Here is a 21,258-nt window from a genome sequence, read left to right as displayed (position 1 = left end):
AGGTTAAAATCCCAGTCCAATTACACGGACAAGTCCTGGTGGGTTAACATGTAAGGAGAACAAAATGACTCGTGTGGATTAATACACCTACTAAATAAGTTCTTTCCTTTGTTTTCCTTTCCTTCAAAAAGAAAATACTTGAAACTTTATGTTTCACATGAAAGAAAAATAACGGTGAACCGATGGTATCGGTGCCTCCGTATGAAGTAAAGGGCAGAGTATGCAGAGTATGACCCAAGACACAGGTGGTGGACTGGAAAATAATGGCAAAGACGGAAGTCCATAAACCACAAGGAGTAAATCGGACACACTGAGCTTATTAGGAACAGGCCAGTATGTGAACTGATATAAAGCTAGGTTTCTAGAGTACTGCGGGACATAGATGCCATAACTTAGCAATAACCACTGTGAACCTTTTGTGAGTCTTTTTTTCCAATTAGGTTAATTTTTGTTTCCACTTCTTGTTCACTTTCAACTACGGCAACTGAAACCTTTGGCGAAATCCTGCCGAAGACCAGTCATGTAAGTGTCTGTATCTCCAAACCTCCTCAGTTACCTTTACCAAGTCTTTATCGATCCAAAAGAATCAACTTGAAAATTGGGGAAATGGAGCAGTGACCGGAAATACGAAAGCAGAAACTCGTTACTACCAAGTGGACCAATCACAGCTTTTGCTGTCTCCGTCTCCGCGGCACGTAGTTGCATTTCTGAGTCAGTTACAGCACCAGGGTCTGCACAGGGTCTGTGTTGTTGCTGTAGCTTTTGCATCAACTTAACTCACAAGTCTAAACCGCCTAATAGTAGGAAGGAACACAGAGGTTAAATATGAGAGGAGCAATGAGCCACAGGTGAGAAAGAATCAGGAGAAGAATGGGTTTGGGGCTGACAGGGGCGGTAACCACAAAAAGACAGGAAGTGAATTCATCTGTAATGACAGAGTTAAATAACTTTGAGAGTAAAACAGGAAATGCCCAAAAAACAGAGCCAGAGTTAAGCATGACCAGGCTTAGCCTTGTGACAGTCCAGACACTTTTAGAATGGTCAAATCAGCCAAGCCCGATCTTTGGTACTTATTAGTTTTAGGTTTGCCATCAACCAAAAGCACGTCTAAGTAGTGTCAAAACATCTTCCTCCTCTTCTGTTTTTTATGGTGGTTGGCTAATCATAGTTGCCAAAAATCGAAGTAGAATGCGTGCCTCATTGTTTTCCCCCTGTGATTGGGTCACCCAAGACGCATGTTAATCCTGCTGGAGAACAGGGCCGGAGTGACTCAGACTTGTGGCTCAAAGCAGTTTTACGTACCAACAGGAAACTAAGGTGAACTCAAATGTTAGCAAAACAGGAAATGTGGGAAATACTGGGCTCTACCTTTGGAGCCGCAAAAAGAACTGGCACTGCAGCTTCCAGCTCCCACAGTATTATTTCCATGTCGCAATCCGCTCTTTCCAAATTCGTCCAGTGGAGACGGAGGCTTTACGTTTGGGAGGTGAACAGAGGCGGTGCAGACAATAGTTGGAGCTGGGAGCTGGTGTGCAGCGGGCGGTCCTCGGAGCTTCATGTCCTCCCTCCTCCTGTGGTCTTTGTCCTACGGGTGCCTCGCTGTTGGGGGTTTCTGTGGGACGCCGGAGGTTGACAACTCTACTGAAGGCCTGATACACCAAGCTGGTCGTCAGGAGACGGATGCTGGTGAGCACCATTCGGTATTTTTAGCACTTCACCTACTTTCAAGGTGCAAAGAAGTGGGGAAAAATACAATATGAAGTGGTCAATACTCCAACAATACTACTGGTCTAATGCAGTTGCACCATCAGTTGTTGGAATTTTAATTACATGTTGAAGGCCTCTAACTTTGAGTCTTTGTCAAAGAACAGATAACAATAGTTTTAGATTAAAAATACTTTCATCTTTTGTTCTTTTAATACAACTGAGGGATTTTGGGTCGGTCTGAGCCCAGTGTAAATGCTCCAACTGTGAGTCATCTAACAGTCTCTGTGGACAAAACGAATGGAACGTTTTGCTTATGGAACCAGAGGCGCTCATTATATCTCCTTGTGAGACCTTAAAGTGTGGATGTTTTTATTCATCACAGACCAGTCTTTGTGCTGTTTCATATGTACAACCGCTATGATAAAAAAAAAAAAAAGAGGCAGCAGTGAGTCAGTTTATGAGCTGCACAGTGCCGTGCATCCTTAAAAAGTATTTAGTTAGGCATAAACAAGAAGCAATGAGGCACAGAAAGAACATTTAACCATCAACAAAGAATTTTCTAAGCAAAATCCTAGTGTGACATGCTGCTTTCCTGATAGGAATTATTTCTCCTCCAAGAATGTTTATTTATTGTGTCAGCTGCAGAATACTTCATAAATGCCTCTCCAGAGACCGCTCTTGTTCCAATCCCACTTCCACACTCAGTATGCAAGCAAACATGTACACTGGGAAGCTGTGGTCAGTAGAAACAGCTTTCGGATCATGAGGTCACAGGTTTGCTTCCTCCACATCCAAGGCCACGTTTACACGGATATCACACGTTAACACACATTTTTGAGGGAAACCGCGTAAGTCTCGCACATTTCTGCCGACCGTCATGACGGAAGAGTCTGTGCAGTTTCTTTTTTTCATTGTGTGGATGCCCGTCACCCTTACAGCCCCGATGTCTCATAAGAACATCATTGGTGGACCACAGGCTTGTGATGGTGCTGCATCAGATATTGATATTGTTGGGTGGCAGGGTAATACTGTTACTCCACCGCTATAATGAGCTGAAAAGGATTCCAGCCTGTATGTTTATATATGGCACACAGGGTTGATGCTCCGCCTCTTCTTCTTGTTTCGTTAGTTCAGTAGCAGAAACAGCACCACACGTAGGACTAGAACATGTACTACAGCCTTTCTGCAGCTGGATGCGGTTTTACAGTGGATCGACCTTTACGAAGGAGTTCTACAAACGATGCCAAGGAAAACTGGAGAAGAAAAGATTGCGTTGGTACGTGTGAACACGGCCCAAGACTCAGTTGCCTTGAGGTGATCTTTGGAGAACATAGTTCTCACCTGGGCCAAACATGCGTCCTCCTTGATCCAATCACAAGTGGACATCTCTCACTGCGTTTCATGTGAACAACCACTACACATTAAAATGAGTGAGTTTCAGACTCGTACACAGCGCCGTGCATCCTTAAAAAGTATTCAGTGAGGCATAAACAACACGGAACGAGGCACAAAAGGAACATTTCACCATCAACAAAGCATTTTATAAACAAACTCCAAGTCTGCGTTCTTTAGATTGGACATACTTGAGTAATGTTTTTTATTTTTATTTATTTTTTTTTAATTATGCCAGCTGCAGAATTCCTAAACGAATGCACATCTGATCAGTTATCACCAGCTCCAACACCTTAAATGTGACCTATAAGCTCCGGGACGTTTAGATGACCTCATGAGTTTGGATTGTTTGTGTGTTTGTGCCATTTAAATGACAGAGCACTTTTTAAACACGCTGTAAACGCATGAGATCAGATTGAAAATGCACGTCGTTCCTCGCGCGTCCTCCGTGCACGCAGCTCCGTTATCAGCGAAATCCTCTTTTAAGCCCATTTCATCCGAACTTATGACACCCCGATCCCGACCCTCGACTCTAAACATCTGTCCTGCATCAGCCGTCTCATATTCTTTGGATGTCTTAAAGTAAACAAATTTAAGAAGAGATTATGTTGTGTATCTCCGCAGTCGGGGAAATGACACAACTTTTTCCAAACGGCAGCATCGTGTGCTTTGCGGTGGTTGTGTATATACGGAGACTTTTCTCAGAGCTGCGTTACCAACTAGAACTACTCATTTTCTCCATCCTGACCTTTCAGTAATGTGAGGTTTCAAGCATGCCTGTTTAAAACCCTGGCTTGTAGCGGCAGGCACACAATTGTGTTTCCATCTCATAAGAGGGCATTACATCCACTTTTATTGAACTATAACAACTATTTGTCTTGACCTAATGCTTAAGTGAGTTGAAAACGACTGCTCCCGCTTAATTTGAATGACTTACACGATAGGTATTCACTGTCTGTCCCCGCAAATCAGCTGTTAACGGGCTGAAGTGGCCACACACAGATGTGCGCTGTAAAGCAGCGCTGGTAGCTCCTGCTGTTTAATATTGAAGTGCAGATGCACGTTGTGTTAATCTTCTCCGTCAGAGCCGCACAAACGCACACACACACACGCAGCGCTGCAGGATGGGTTTGTTCCCTCGCCGTTCATGATCTTCACGCTGAGGATTTCTATAAAGGAGCTGTTGTTCAGTGCCATGTTTGTGCGTCAGGTGATGGCTGAGTGATGACAACCTGTGACCAGCACGGGGGATTCCCCTGTTTTTTTTCCTTTCTTTTTTCCCAGGGCTAAACGATGTGCAGCTCACGCCCAAAGCAGTAAAGTCACCCCTCAGAGCTAAATATAAAAAGGGTGTGTCGGACCTGAGTGTGTGTATGTGTGAGTGTGTGAGTGTGTGTGTGTGCGTTTCAGCAAACAGAGAGGGCATTCTTCTCCTCGTCGCTTCCAGTGACCTCACCCTGTCTGGACATCCCACAGCAGCATGGCACAGTCCTGGCTGACTGAAACAGAGCAGCTGACAAGTGACTTATTAAACACAAAGAAAAATATCTTTATCTAGTGTTGGAAAAAATCACATGGACCCGGGGTGGGACAGATAATGTTCTGTTCTGTTCATGAGAGTTTAGTGTAGGGGTCGTACAGACCAGTTGACTAGTCAGTTTATCAACCTCACTGCAGTATCATGTCGGCCAGGCACTGATAATGTGTCAGTTGCTTCGTTTCCATTACCTCTTGAAATACGCAAAACCTAAGTATCGCCAAAAAAACTGGTAGTGGAAATTTTGAAAAACCTCTGATATCACTGAAACGCTTTTACGCTCTCATGAGGTGTTTTTTTTTTTCAAATGTGTTGTCGTGCAATGGAAACGCTTTTTCTGCAACACCCTGGCGTCACCAGAGATGATGCAGGGGGGTCACATGACCGCATGAATTAGTATATATCGTGAGGCAAGACTCGTTCACAAAACGCCTTTCAGTGGAAACGCAAAGAATCGAAATTTCATAAATATTGTTTTTATTTTGCGAGAAAGTGTAATGGAAACACAGCTGATGTCAACACTAAACATCCGAGGAGCCCCTGAGTCATTGTAGAGAACTACAGTAGCAGTGGTTACTCAAGTGGGTGGAAATACTTCACTAAGGATGGAGCCCATGCTACTGTGACATATGCAAGTCAGTCCTGAAATACAACAAAAGTACTACTGCATGTAACACTTTCATGTCTGCTTTCAGCATGTGTATTCAGGTCAAGAACATTCATTGTTGCAACGCATCACTTTTGTTACGACCCAGCTCTGTCGGTGTGAGGGAAGCAACATTAAAACCAGGTGGAATTGGCTTTTTAGTAAATGTTTATTGTGAAACAATTAAGACGATAGAAAGCGCAGCACTGAGACTGGACAAGGGCTGTTGAATAAACCGAGGAGTAAAACAAAGCTCAACATGTAGACCAGGTTCTTACTAAAAATGAAATCTCAAAACAACCCAGTCTCCCTAAACAAAATCAAAACGCATCAATAAACACCACCCCTAACCTAAATGTGCCCGTTCAAACAAGATCCAGCCAGAGTGACCAAAACCGTGTTTAAATGCTTAAGCTTCTTAGTCGGACCAGCCTGTGTTTTAGCACGAACCAGGAAGCATAAAGTCTTCCGGCTACGGCTAATTTAGCTGGAATCAAACTTCGGCTGTCCCTCGTTGGAAAGTCTTTAAAGGTATGACGTCAAGCAGCAACAGCTTCTAACCCCTCCCCTGACAAGAAATGAGCTTCACTTAATGACTTCATTAGCCACACACATCCACAGAAAAGCCTACATCTGCCTGCTCCGTCTGTAATTAACTCTCCCATTACCACTCTCTAATTATGCCCCACATACCTGCTTGCTGGGTTTGAGTATATAAACCCACAGGTGTGTGTGTGTGTGTGTGTGTGGTAAATTACAACCTAGAGCCTCTGTTCCTCTGTTGCCTCCTATTACTGCTTTTCCTCCAGCATCTTTCTGCCCTTCATCTTCCGTCCTTTATGCCTTTTATTCTCTTTCTTTTTGCATCCCTGTTTTGTCATTGACATCCCTTATTCTTTCTAGGCTTGTGTGTTTTACTGTAAAGCTCTTTTCTTCCCACTGTTCCTCATCTTTCCTCTTAAACTTAGCTAAAAGCTTTGCTGGGTGGTTGGTGTCTACCATGGTGTTCTTGCTAACTCAAGGCCCATTCGCTCATTTTAAGAGCTTTATTCTCCTCCAGCTGTATTTAAAAACCAAGCTGAAACGATTGGACTTCTTCTTGAAAGCATGCAGGTGAGACTCTTGTAGTTAGAGTAGTCATGCGACTTTCAGGTGGGCAGCAATCACAGATGTTCCTAGTAAACCCCCCCGAAGAACATCTGACTTCATCTTCAACAAACCCTCCAAGTCCAGTGGCCCTTGTTTCAACTCCTCTGTTATCCATGGGAAAATGACGGATGACTTTTGGAGGGCAGCGATACGCTGGTCGTCTTTGCCAGGCCGTGCACCGAACTCTGCTTGTGCTCATACATGTGTGCACAGTTTATTTCACTTTATTGCATCGACGGACAATAAGAGGTCATATTGTTCCTGTGTATTTGAGTTTCTAAACCATGCATGTTGTGTTATGGAAACTCTGTGTGTGTGTAGACAGTAATTTTCATTGTAAACATTAAACTTTCCCCCTCATTCCTAAAGCCATTTATGTCTCTGGTTTATTTTCATAATGAAAAGCTCATTAGAAACAAGTGAACATAAACACTGTGTCAGATGCATTCAGCTCAACCCTGCTGCCTTTCTGTGTGCGTGTGTGTTGTCTTGTACTGTGGACTGTGTGCGTGCAAATGGCATGAATACACAAAGAAAGAGTGTCATGTACACTATATTCAGTTGCTTTACTGGAATACGTTGACAAGTCACAGTGCGTACTAAGAAAACCCTCTCCATCCAATCTGTCGAAGTACAGAAACTAATTAAGCAGAGATCAAGTCACTTGAGAGACGCTTGGTGTTGTTAACATTTGTATCCTGCAGAGGGCAGTAATACACACAGTTGACCTGCCGGAAACCCTCAAAGAGAGCTAGCGGGGTCTAGATGACGTAAACTACACAAGTAACCTACGCCAGTGCGACCCATTTGTATTTGTGCGCTTGTCAGTCTTGCTCGCTCTGTAACAACACCACCCAAACACTAGACGGCGCTGTGTCTTTTTTGCCAGTCGGGTTAATTTTTGTTTCTACTTCCTGCTTCACTGGCGACTGAAACTGTCATCCGAAGTGGGATGAAATTTCGCCAAACAGACGTCTGTATCGCCACACCTCCTCAGTTAACCTTACCGGTTCTTTATTGATCCAAAACAATCAATTTGAAAATTGTGGAGACTGAGAAGCAGCTGGAAACACTAAAGCAGAAACACGTTACTACCAAGTGGACCAGTCGCTGCAATGTATGGTTACATGTGCTAATGCCGTAGCCTGTGCGGTTTAATCTGTCTGCTCCAAAAGGAGATTTTTAGACGATGACTTTCTTCATCGTCACATGTATTTTTGCACAACAGATGCACCTGAGGTTTAACCACGATTATGCTCCCACTTTGAGAAAACCCAAACTTGTGATAAAGCTAACCACTTCAAATGGAGCTGACCTCGCAATGGTTTTCCATGGCTGAAGCTGGTTTTAAAATGTCAAGCTTTGAAGTCAGAATATCAGGGCAGCATTAGGCCCAAGAGATCCTGAGTTAATATATGAAAGATCTAGATTTATGTTTGTGTTGGCTCAGTCTGTGGAGTTCCCCGCTGCTCGTCTGTAAAACCCTAAAACCGTAAAATCAGACCTGTGTTTCCATCACATGCATTCCTTTGATTTCTGCCGCGGTAGGAGCAGCTGAATGAATGAATGAATGAATGAATGATGGAGGGCTGGGCATGTCTGCACACCCATTTTCACACTGTGTAGTCAGGAATTTGGTGTGGCCCCAAAGCATCTTTAAACAGCATTTACGTTGGGTTAATAGTGGAATTCCCCCGGTTTTAATGACTTTAATGCCTGAAAGGCGCTACTAATAACTCCCTATTCCTACCTGCCAAAGCCAGAGGAAATAATAGGATTTCACTATTTGTGGAGTGTAAAATAGGGAAACACTTGTGGAAAAATCCTATTTCATCTGGCGTTTTCTTGCTTGTATTAGTCATTCATAAACATACCCATTATAGTCCCACCAAACTCTGTTCTAAAATTATTCATTTTTAGATTACTTATCACTGCCTGCATAGATATGGACCTTCTTGAGTAATGCATTAGTAATACATTTTGGCCAGCACACACAAATAAGCGCCAACAGTTGTCTTAGATCTTTGTGACGTTGGGAAGTGTGTGGATACTTTTGTTTGATCTCTGCCATGTACAGAAAAATACATGTCAAAATGATTTGAGTAAGTAATGAAGGGAGGGTAATGTTTTACAATTAAACAGAGAGCAATTAGCATGAATATAGCTTTAGAGCTAATGGTTGTCAGTTCAGTTCACACAAAATGAAATGCCATTGGGTTTTTAGGCATTTTGTCTTAAACCAAAGTACCACATGACCAGTACGTAGTAGGAATTGTTTCCGGGGGACCATGACCGTGTGTACAAAAAAAATCTATCTACAATTCCACCGGTGGTAGTGATTCACCAAAGAAACATTGTCCATTTAGTTTGAGTATTGGTGCTAACAAAATATAAAAACAGTCAGACTTTTCCTGAATCCTAAATTCTTAATTCTTGGCTGTTTAAAATATACTGCTTTGCACTAAATATGTTAACAAAGAAAATACACAGTAGCTATAATACATGCAGTCAACAGACACACACAGCACACCCTGTTATGTTTGTACATTTACAGGCTGTTAAGGATAAGCTCATTGTCTGTCTGTGGTGTCATAGCACTTCATGTTTCCTGTTTGGTTCCACTAAACGGCTCATGAATGCGACTTGTTGCAGCTCTTGAAAACATCTTTTTCAGTTAAATAACTAATCATATCCTGGTCTCATTCTTTGTCCTAGTTGGCTTGCGTCTTTTCCTGCTGGTGGTCAGTTACCCTTGTCCGTGTGTGTTCCTCTCCTTCTTCACTCCTTTCATCCTTTCTTCTTTTCATGTGTGATTTATGGCTGACTTCACCGCACACTCGTCAATTTTTCACTTCTTAGCAGCCTAGAAAACACGCTGAAACATCCCAGCAATGCTTTAACAGCGCGGACTTCACCACTGTGTGACCCACGCTCACCACTGTGCCAAACACACACGGTCTATTACAGAGGAATGCGATGAGTTTCTGTGGGATGTTTGGTCCGGGCTGTTTTGGAGATGCTATTTGGGTGGCGTTTCCATGGGGACGCCAGACAGTTTAGCAAAAAATCCCTCAAAAACTAGGTTTTAAAATCGGCTTGGCAGCGCAGACATTACAGAGGATGAGTTTTAATCTTGAATGCCCTTCTGTTTGCCTTCCAACTTTTCTCTTTTATCTCAACCAATTCATTTCTTTGTCTGCAGATCGAGGATGGAGGGAAGGCGGCCCACTGCAAGAAGCTGAAGGTTGGCGACGAGCTCATTAACATAAACGGCTCCGCCCTCTACGGCAGCAGACAGGAAGCCCTCATCCTCATCAAAGGCTCGTACAGGCTGCTGAAGCTCACAGTCAGGAGGTAAACATGCCCATTACATAAAATATATTCACAATGGTTTCTTTCTACAAATAGAATCACGACTCCAAAGTGAACAGTGTAGCGTTCGCCTTCCAGGAATGGATGTGTTGTTGTCCCCGGCCGTTTTGTTCTTCTTCTTGCCGCTGCTTATGTTGTCTTGACTTTGGCTCGCGGCTGTGGGAAGGGAAGCAGGTGAGGCAGGAGACAAGGTGGAGGTGACTGTGCTTTTCCTGTTGTCTTGGAAGTCCGCTATCCAGACACACATGAAAGCAATGTTCTCAGAACATACAAAGGTACAGGATGTCAATTTTGACCTTTAGCGTTGTTGGAAGGAATACTGGCTCTTAGGATCATTTGGAAAATGTAACAATTTGAGAGATTTAAGAAATGCGGTGACTCCGGTTTCCTTTGAGCTCAACTCAAAGGAAACCTGAGAAATATTCAGGAAAAGTTCCAAGATTGGCAGCTCTAGTCTAATTTGCCCCAGCATAGTCTCATAACCAACAGAAAATAGTTACAGCTACTGTTTAAATCCAGTTTTCCAGTTATTTCCAGAGGGCAGGCCACCAGCACACAACTCCAGTTGGAACTAACTAACATTAGCAAAGCTAGCTAGTACGGTTTTAAAATGAAAAGTCTGGACAATCAAGCACACTGCCCTGTCAAGTTTCTAAACTCACAAACACGTTTCTGTTTATGCATCTATGCTGACATATAGCGTTCATTTGGGTTTGTGTTTCTGTTCATCTGATCAGTGTACGACCAACATCCAGTCTCCTTTTGCTCTGTTTTTGGTCTCCACCGGCCGTTGCTAAATTCTGTTTTTACCTGTGCATTGCCGTGTTGTACAGGTAGTAGTGTTTTGCTTAAATCAACGACATGTTGCTGCTGCAGTTGACAACTGTGTGGGTGAAACAAAGCTATGAAAGTTAGAGGCGGTACAGTCAGTGCAACGAACTGAGAGTTGCTGCATGTGTAGAGAAAATGTATATAAATGTATATAAAAGGGATTTTGGTACAAGAGGAGAAGGTGCAGATTATAACCGGTTTTTATTGTGGCTCTGGAAGTGGAACTATAGACCGAAACGTTTCCACTCTGTGAACTAAACATATTTACAGAGAACAGAGTTAACCACATATTCACATTTAAATTCTTATTTCATAAACATTTTCAGTTTCAGAGTGTCATATATGGTTGTTATTCATACCTTTTTTTTAAGAACTAAAAATATAAATAAAATAAAATCACCTCTAATTGCTCAATTTACTGGCAAATACATTAAAAATGGCATCCTTAAAACTAAAAAATGACATGAAAAAGGACACGGAGTTTAGATATTTCTGGATGAAGTTTTAAGCTGAGCACTTTTTCATGTGCAGAGGTCTTTGAAGTTTAAATGAACAGCTGACCTCTTTGTACCTTGTGCTGTTGCCACTTAGTGGATGAAAGCTGAAGTGCAGCACATGTTCACAAAGACTGTTTTAAATCACGTCTTTCCTTTCAGGGAGATTTAAAACAAAATAAAACAAAACATCTTTGCTTTTTCCATAGATCTGATCAACTTTCTTGTCACACTGATACTTTCCATAATTCCCCACTTCATTAGGACCTTAAACTAGTGTGGAAGATTTTATGGCTTTTACAACTATTACTTTGTCCTCTCGGACAGCTTGTGACAGCTGCTTGGCAGTGACACGTCTCGTTGAGGCCTTGGAATCAGATCAGCCGTCCAGCTCTTTCTGCTCCTGTTTCTGCAGCAGGCAGATCCCTGTCTAATGCTGTTAGGTACGCACAAAACAGCATTTACACAGCCATGGATACTGTAAATTAATAGTCACACAGACTCAGAGGGACCAGTGCTCCGACAGAAACCTAGGAATGTTACTCATTATGAGAATCTCACCCAGTTAAATCCTGTCTGTGTGTGTCAGTGTCTGGTATGAAGTGCTCGTCTGACTTTAAGGGGCTTTCCCAAGGCTCGAGTGTGTGAGCCGTGTGATCGTTCTATGCAACACATCCTACAGTAGTTCTCCCATGGTTGATAGTTAACAATGGCAAATCGATCCTGGAAGTGCTGTTTATTTCATTCATAAACACGTTAGTTTTGCAAAGTCAGCAAGTACAGATTCCTTTTTTGATTATTCTGCTAGTCGTCAGATTAACATTGAGTTGATCAAGTAGTTTGTTTTTTCCTACCAGCAATTTAAAACATCAGATTTCAATTTGCCAAAAAATGTTGTAAATATTCACATTTAAGAAGCTGGAACCAATATATTCTTGGGAGCATTTTCCCTTTAAAAAACATCTCAGTCGCTTATTAAATCATTTCCTAATTAGTGCACTTATCTGTAAGTTTTAAATAAAATGAATGAGACAAGCTGGCTGTCATTTTCTGACGTGTTTGAGCCACTAGTTGTAAATGTGCATGGAAGAAGTGGACGAAGTCTTCATGACGCCATAGGTTTCCTGAAAAGCAGTTTTGATGCTCAGTGTTAAGCCCTGACTCTTCCTAACTTTAAACCGTAACACACCTGAGTTACAGTTATTTGTGCCTATATAGTTGTCATGAACGCACAAATTGGCTGTAGAGACCAAAACTGTTAGTTACAGAGTTGCCAGTTTCCATTCAAATGTAGGATTTTTACATGTACTTCCGTCTGATACCACAGCAAACAGTTCTGCAAGTTGTACATTAAAACACGGAGGCCGAGCCTCAAGTGGCCATTTGAGGAACAGCAGTTTTTGGATATATCGTGTTCATATTCAACTGTGCATGTTGCTAACTGGTTATAATGAGACAAGGAGAGATTTTTTCTTGATATTAGGGATGTCCTACTGCAACTTTTCCCTTTCTGATACGATACTGATATTGCAGCCTTGAGTACTGGCCGATACAGATCCAATACGATATCAGTACGAAACATGAATACTTCTATTACTTAGTTTGTAGTGTGGAATTTTAGAAAAGTGATATTACTCAGACAGAGAACAATCGTCAGCAACAGTAGGTATGAAAAAAAACTGACCCAGTTACTATTAACCAATGGGTTACGTCATTTTTAACTTTAAACATAAGAATATTCTACAGTTGAACAAAATAAATAAATAAATTAGAAGACCCTGAAAAATAACCTCAATAAATCCAATAAAAACAAAAAATGCTCCCAGCTGTAAAGTCTTTTTCGGACTTAAACAAAAAATATCATCATACTCCTTGCTACTTTGTTAGCACCTTAGCACACTAGCTGTGCTGGTTGTTGATCACATCTAACCCTGCATGCTGGATCCAGGTGCTCCTGGATGGAAGTGCTGGAGCGCAGCCTGGAACGGGCTGCTTGTATCTGAGTGCTCATATCAGAGATATTAGACGCAGGCCGATATGATCCCATACTTGTTTGCTGATATCAGACTGGACACCCCTACTGTAAATAACCTTGTATTTGAGCAACACCTGTGAGAAGTCCTTGTAAAAATTACACTCACTGTTTTAACCACCATTAGTCTGTGTTTCCGTGTTTGTAATCCACCCATGGTTGGGATTTTGGACACGAATTAAACACCCTTTGACTGACACGTCACTGACATTAATAACCAATCAGGCTCCGTATTAGGCGGGTTCTCTGACGCTCTTTGACCTCGACTCTCTGCCAATCACGTCACAGCTCTGTTCACCACACTGGCATTAGTCATTACTGTAGGAACAAGGAACCCTCTGGAAGGTCTCGTAGGAGTTTGCTGCCAGACGACACAGCAGAGGGATGATGAAATGTTCACATTTGCACACTTGGCACTTCTTGTATAGTTTTAACAGTGGAAACGGGCCCTTAGACAAAAGCCAAATCTTGTTACCACCTCTTTTAATAACACAAGGGGACTGTTGGTACGGAGATGGCATGTGAATGGATAGATGTCCATGCTTCTTATTAGGTCTTTATTAGGAGTGTGTGTGTCTGTATGTGTGTGTGTGTGTGTGTGTGTGTGATTTTTTTGGCCTAACCTAGAGCCAACCAGAAAGTTGGTTGTTATTCAGCAACAAGCAGGCGTCATTGGGAAGGGTCAGCGGGCACATTTGGCAAGACTATTTTTTTTTTTTCTTTGTTTCACTGTTGTTTACTTGGTTTCCTTGTACACAAAGAATTAACCTAGCCTGGTATGAGCTTTTACAAACCAAACATCATCTCAGATGTAACGACAGACACACTTCGTGTTCCCTTCCTGTTCTTGTTTACCACAACACCCACCAATGTGGGTAACATAACCCATATAGTATTTCTCATAATTCCTTGTGAGGTATGTTGTATTAACAAAAAGATTTAGGTTTAATTTTATTAAAGTAGTAAGCAGAGTATGTTTGTGGGATTTTATTTTGTGGATTTTGTGGGTATTTGTATCTTGCATTTGATGAAGCAGTTGTAAAAATATGGAACATGTGAGTTATGTGCATGCCCAATGGATATGGATGAACTATCATTATTTGTATATTCTAAAGTGTGCACAATGGTAGAAGTTAGCCAGTACTTCATCTGGCTAATTAAATAAACCTAAATGGCCAACTGCCAGTTTTTTCGCTAAAAATATATATAGCTTAATCTCACATCATTTTCTGCAGTACAGTCTTTCTTTACCAGAACTGCTTGGTCTTCCATTATGGCATTTTTCCAAACAGTTTTTAGAGATTTCTGCCAAACATAAGCAACTCCCCTTTGTGTATTCATGTATTTCAGTAAAGGTGAGCCTGCACGTCCCTTCTGTTTTTCTAAGCTCAATTACGACTCACATGACCTAAACTAAGGTGCAGGGTAGCTGCACGGCTTTTAATTTGCTCAATAGATTTGACTTCATCAGGAAACGACCCACTGGGGTTCCCTGCGCAGTATTTTACCGTAGCAGTGCTTCTGAATAAATGGCCTTTTCAGCTGATGGAGCAGGAAAAGGAAAATGTACATAGTGGATTAATTATATGATGTAAATGCAGAGGAAGGAAATGTGGAGTTGGCGAGGAGAGGTGGTTAGAAAAGGGTGCTTTTGTGCGACTTTTCTACTAAACTCAGCTTGGGACGCCTTGGCATGGAGGCTTGTATTTGATGTATTAAAGGGTGTATTGTATCTGACAGGTTTCCATTACATTAATAGAAAGGATTTGATTGTCACGTTGGTTGACTCTTTCATCGTAATTCTTTCGTTGCTTCCCTTCGTCAGCCATTGTTTCAGCTGTCCTTACATTCATTGTCCATTCTTCAAATAAAATATATTTAATTCAGCCTTGCACTGCTGAAAGAAGCACTTGCTGGCTAAATTTGGTCCAAGCATTTACTGGTCTACCCAACTATTTAGTGCAGTGGCAGCACAGCAGTGTGTTTTGGCCCATTTTAGTTTTTATTTCAGGAGTGATGCTTTACAGGCATTTTAACAAGCCAACTGATGGTAAACCGAGCCCGCACTGCTGCTAACTAGTGTCTTGTTTTTCCTGCTAATTAAGACATCCACTATCCCAAGGAATGCAGAGAATCTTCAATGAACAACAACAAATAACCTAAAGTCAGTTTTAATGTGGTGTTGTAGTCTAAAACTCGGTGTAGGCCTCTTGGGATACTTAATGGTACGGTGCCATTTTAATGTTCCACTTCTTCTTTCTTTGCCGCAAAGTGTAAAAATTGTCTGGCAACCCAACCAACTTCCTCACCCAGACATTTGTTGTGTTGGAAAATTGTTCTGGAACCCTTGTCGTTAAGACCCTGTTGTGCTCTGGCAAAGATCTCTGGCAAAACGTCTGCTCTTAAAACGTCTTACACAGCACAACCCTAAACCTAACCTCATTACACTGTGCACTTGTTGGACACTGTATTGCCTACAAAAGAAGCCTGTGGACAAAACATGGGAAATAGTTTACTCAGAATTCTCTGCATTCAAGTAGTAGCATGGGTTGTAAAAGTAGTCACTGATAGATGATTGTCGTCGTACCAGCAACCAAGTTGACGCAATCTAATCTAGGAATTGCAAAGGCATTACGTTTTCCTGATCTACCCCTAACCCTAACCCTAACCCTTCTTATGGACTGATGAAAACTGAAAAAGCATTGGTTCCCTGATTAAGTTTCAATTTGCAAACTAAACTAAAAAAAATAAAACCTTCTGTTTTTTGTATTTAAATGATTAAATATAAATATATGAAGAACTCATTTACACATATTTTTCACATCTTTTTTGTTTTACCCTGAAACAAAAGAGCATTTATTTTCTACCCTCTTCACCCTCTGATTGTTGCGTTGAGTGTGATCTTTCATCCTTCCATCCTCCTTTTCAAAACGTTGTCACCACCAAGTATTTTCATCTCTTTACATCTTTGGGGGGTGTTTTAAGTAAGTGATGATTTGCCCACTATATTTCTGGAAGAGAAAGAGTGATGGGGATGTTTTGTTGGCTCGACCTGGAAATGTTTCTTCTATAGTACTTCCTGTTTTCGCCGACCTTTTGTTAGATCTGTACTGCATTGTGTGTTTGTGTCGGTCAGTTTCTCTCCTTTGGGCAGCCATGGAAGAGGCAGGAGGACATTCCTCAACGTTTGCATCATTTCCTGTTCTTCTCAAAGTTTCCGCTTTCCTACTTCCTGTCCAGCTTTGGACTTAATGTGTTTGCAAAATTTGTTGTCTATTCTCTTTGAGCAAGAAGAAGCAGCTTGAAGGGGAAGCAGACAAAGACTAAACAGTTTATTTACAGTTGCTGATGGAAAGGGAAGCTGCCCTTTAGAGGCAGGTGTGCAAGTTTGATGTTTAAGTTTTCTGTGGAGACCATAATAATAGTAATATGGAATTAAAGAGAAGGAAGCACTTTTTTTTAGTTGTCAGCTGCAAATGCTAGTAGTAAAACTACCCTCCAAGGTGTTACAAACACCATACGAATGTTTATCTGGAGCTAAACTAAAGGAAGCTTTGGTTCTTCTGTTTAAGATACAGTTAAAGTTGACACCACTTCAAAATCAAGAGGTGTGTTTAGTATCGTATAAATAGATTAGATAAGTCTTTCTCAAAGGCACAGTTACTTTTAGTTCAAGCGGCAAATTCCAGGGGAGAAAATAAAGCCAAAATGTTAAGTGCCATAATTGCACTTCCTCAAATGGCCACTTGAGGCTGGCTCCAAAAGTGAGTCTATTGCCATTGTTAAAAATCTCTGACGTTACACCAGAAATAAACAATGTTTACTGCCTTTGTATCAAAAATAGTTTTGGTCCCTAAAACTGCAACAATGTATTGCTGGTTCAGGTTATTTCAAGGCTTTAACTCATACGTTAGTAATAGTGTGGCACCTTTGAGCGACAGGTGGGTGGAGCCAAAGGTTGCTAGTTACTTCATAGCTGTTACTGGGATCAGCTGGGAGGTAGGTGTAGTCAGGTAATGCCAAGATGGCGACTGCTGGAGACGCCACTCTGAGCTTTAACCCTACTCTTCAAGAAATCTGTGGCTGATGTCGTCCTTCTTTACATGCAATCTATATTTATTTTCACAAATATAGGTAATTACATCAGACACTGTACTTGTGTGTAAGAATATGAGATTCTGGAAGGACTTGGAAAACAACAACTTGTGAGCATAAATCAGTTGCTCCATATGTCATTATTAACTTGCCACTGAAAACCTTCTTGTCTCTTCTGATTCTTATTTAGAGCCGCTGTAGAGGCAGAACTCAGTTTCAACCCAAAATAAAGTAAAACATGTTTGGGGAAAACAAAGCCTGTCAGGTAACCGCACAACAGAGGAGAAAAACCCCACTGGAGTTACGTGGCAGCATGGTCTCCTCACAATGACAGGGGAATGTGCGTCAGGAAATTAAAATGATAATTACAAGAGAGGTAGACATCATGTTTGATGTTTTGACAGGGTAAACAGGCGTTTATGACTGAGCTCTTTAATCTCAGCTCACTCTTTCATCTCCGCACCACATTAGCTAAACATTTCTTTTATTTGCTGAAGGCTGAACTGGGAGGAGGAAGGCGAGATGAAAGAATGGGCGCAGGGAAAGTGGGTGTAAGAGAAAATAGGTGAGGTTTGTGGGATTTTTAAAGTATTGGCATTTGTTTTTGCAGCAGTCTGTGCAGACTAACGTTGAGCTCAGACTACAGGCGTTTTGAAACAATCTGTCCTCACTCTGTTCTAATTAAATAACCTGGTAGTGCGCAGGTTTACAGATCCACTCTTAAATCTCCTGAACTGCTTTCAAATTCCTCCTGGACCTATAATATCACTCATGTGTGATTTGCAGGATGTAGAATCTGGATGATTAAGTTGTGTAAAAAAAACAATATGAGAAAAAGAGTCTGTATGTCTATATAAGAGTGTATTAGCTCTCCTCCAGTTCTGACTGAATAATAGACATCCTCTGCTCACTACGCCTTTTTATGCTTTGATTGGTGGTTAGCAAACCAGTTTACAGGTGTATTACTGCCACCTACTGGACTGGAGTGTGGATCAGTGGATTTGCACAAGTTGTTGAACCACAATCTCTATTTTCCTCATGTGTGTACAGTGTGTCCCAGTTTGATATTAGTGTCAAGAATATCTGTGATGAAAGTGAATCAAGCTGATTTCAGAATCCTACAGGATTGTTAAGTCTTTGGTTCCGTCCACAGGCCATCATCCTCAGCAGCACTGCTAAACTTTACATTTGTAACATTTGTTTTCATATTTTCTTGAAAGAGCTTTTTTTTTTTTTTTTTTTGCATTCAGAAGAGTTCAGCTCTTCTCGGATGTTAAGGGCTGCCCTTTTTGTTTTGTGTTTTTCTTAGTTTCAGATTGTCAGATAAAGTTTCCGGGGCCCAGACGCACACATTTATCGGATTGTTTGCAGTTTGACCGCAGAAAGACGGATGGGCAAAAAGTGCGCACACACGCACACATACACATCTTGTTGTTTGGGTTCTTTTGTACCACTTGGTCCCTGGAGACCGGGGCAAGACTGAGGTCTGCAGTGCCAAGAACCATGAAACACAATAGTCTGCCCCCCATCACTCCTTCCCAAACAGAACAATGGACATTCCCGGCATTCTTCAAGACCTCTTCCTCACACACATGAACACACACACATACATACACCATTCTGGGTCTAGTTAGAGCCTTGACTGTAAACGATTTTGGTTTTGGTGCTATTTAGAATGAAATAGTAACACTGTGAACAGAGGAGTGTGTGTTTCTGTCATTTGGTCAGTGGGTTACTCCTTTGCTGGAACATTTTAAATCAACAGAATGGACAAAAAGCCTAAGGTAACTGCTAAGAAACTAAAGTCTTCCCATCAGAACCCATTGAACAACCATGGTGTGCATGGCAGGGTGGCAAGGACAAAGACACTGCTCTCCCAAAAGAACATCTCGGCCCAGTTAAACAGCTAAACAGCAATGACAACAACCAGAGCCAGCAGTGTAGGACACAGAACTGGTCTCTAGTTGACTAGTCTGTAGTTCTGCTGCCATTACAGCAGTAGAATGCATCAATGACTAAGATCAGAAGACTCATTTTGTTCTTGTTTCGTGACTGTTAAGTGTTGCTTAGTCACCCTGTAGGGTTTGCCTGCTTTGCCCAGTTGGGGATCCACCATTGGTAACTTAGTTTTAGGCAGATGGCCTCAAATTCCCAACCAGTTTGATGCTATGAATTGTTTTATTGTTTAGACTTAACAGCATTAAGCTGCCCGATTGTGTTCATATATTGTATGTGTAGAAATTCTGAGTTTATTATCAGAAAATCAGCACATTTACATGCACAGGTTAATCAGGCTACGCCCAAAATTTGACTTTCAGAATGTACCAGTTTACATGCAGTGGAGAAAATGGAAAACCTGATGTGTCCTCCTCCTCCACAATAGGTGGTGATTACTGTCTTTTCATTGGGTTAATACAGCCTCCCATTCTGGTTGATCCCTCCCCGGTGTTTCAAACAACAACTAGATGGATAATGTACTTTTTAATCGCTTTTTAATCTGGCCAAAATTGTCACCTTTCCAAAACTGCACAGATAAGGAGAACTAAGATATTAGTCCGAGCAACACGTTTACATGCACTTAAGTTGTCCAGTTCGAGTCATTCATCAGCGCTCCCTTTAGCAGACCGACTGGTACAGAAAACAATGATTGGCCCTGACACTTGTACCAGTACGTGCTGGAGCGTCCACGGGGGTCTCTCCTCTACGCGTGTGGTCTGCTACAGTTTATCTGTCTCCTCTGGCCTGCTTTTTATTAACTGGCCCATTAAAACTGCAACTCTGTGATACGCGACACTGGTCCGACCCCACACAAACACACACATGTACACAGACGGACAATCACGTCTCAGATTACTTATTATATCTCATCAGCTCGGATCGTAACTTCCTCCTGCTTCCAAACTTTTCACTGTTGGTCCGTCAACGGGCAGCTGTGCACATGTTTAAAAAACATCAGCGCTGTGAAAACTGTTGGGTCTCACTGTGAACGTGATGTTCTCAGGCTGTGGTGGCGGCGGCTGAGGTTTCTGGCAACTGTTTGGGTTCAGCGCAGTGAAAGATGAAATACAGCACGGCTTATAGGAAGTTCACTCCTCCATGTATGTTGAAATCATGTATCCATTCACACTTTGCTGTGAGATTTATTGCTTTTTATATTAAAGCAACAGAGAATCATCCCGGACTGTAGGGAATTCAAACTGAAAGTTCATTTGTCTCATACAGAGAAATACTCTGTACGTCATGTAATGAAATAGTTTTTATGAAGGATAAACAAAATGAAAGCAAATACGAGTCAATAAAGTGAAAAAAATATATAAAGCAATGCGAACAAAATATGTCAATAAAGTAGTCAATATAGAGCAAAATTATATAAATGAATGTGAAAATATTTAAGATATATAAGATATAACTCAATTTTAGAATATATAAAGCAGCATAATTAAATGAATCAAAACAAAAATATATAAGAATATATAAACTGGTATAAAAGTATTTTATAAAGTATGTAATAATATATAGGACATCATAAGTCAGTATTAAAATCTAATTAAACTTATGTAAGGATGTATAAGAATATATAAGTCAACATAAAAATAAAAAGGCACTTTAGGAATATATAAAGCAAGCTAAGAATATATATGTCAGTACAAGAGAGCTGTAGGCAAAATGATTCCAGTTTTTCCTCTCTGTAGAGGTCGGTTTCAAGCTCTGGTTGTCTTGGTAACCCTCTTGTCTATTTCCCACTGGAACAAGCAGAATGTAAACTCAAAATATTGCTATTATATAGTGTTTGACCAGACCAAGCTCCTCTTGGTGTGGCTCCATTTTATTTGGGCTCCATCTGATTCTGCCAATGTACCAAGGGATGGTAGCCACGGCAGTGCTTTCGTGGGGAATCTCTGTGTTTGCCTCGTATGTCAGTCATCTGTATCATTCGCACCCATCGGCCATTGTCTCGGCCAAGATGAGATGAGTTCAAGTTAATTTCACCAAAGGTTTTTCC

At 41.4% G+C, this 21,258-nt stretch overlaps 1 protein-coding gene across 1 annotated transcript in view; it reads left to right on the top strand.

The window, feature by feature from the left end:
• The window catches only part of shroom4 (shroom family member 4), a 63,573-nt gene that overhangs the window by 15,635 nt on the left and 26,680 nt on the right, over positions 1–21,258 (top strand). Inside the window, exon 2 of the mRNA XM_047567924.1 lies at positions 9,634–9,785. Within this exon, the coding sequence (XP_047423880.1) occupies positions 9,634–9,785 (152 nt within the window). The remainder of the gene's footprint in view (positions 1–9,633; positions 9,786–21,258) is intronic.

Source organism: Mugil cephalus, chromosome 1 (genome assembly GCF_022458985.1).
Source record: "Mugil cephalus isolate CIBA_MC_2020 chromosome 1, CIBA_Mcephalus_1.1, whole genome shotgun sequence".
NCBI classification, from domain to species: Eukaryota; Metazoa; Chordata; class Actinopteri; order Mugiliformes; family Mugilidae; genus Mugil; species Mugil cephalus.
The sequence above is the reverse complement of the archived record's forward strand: the minus strand, read 5'-3'. Positions and strand labels throughout refer to the sequence as shown.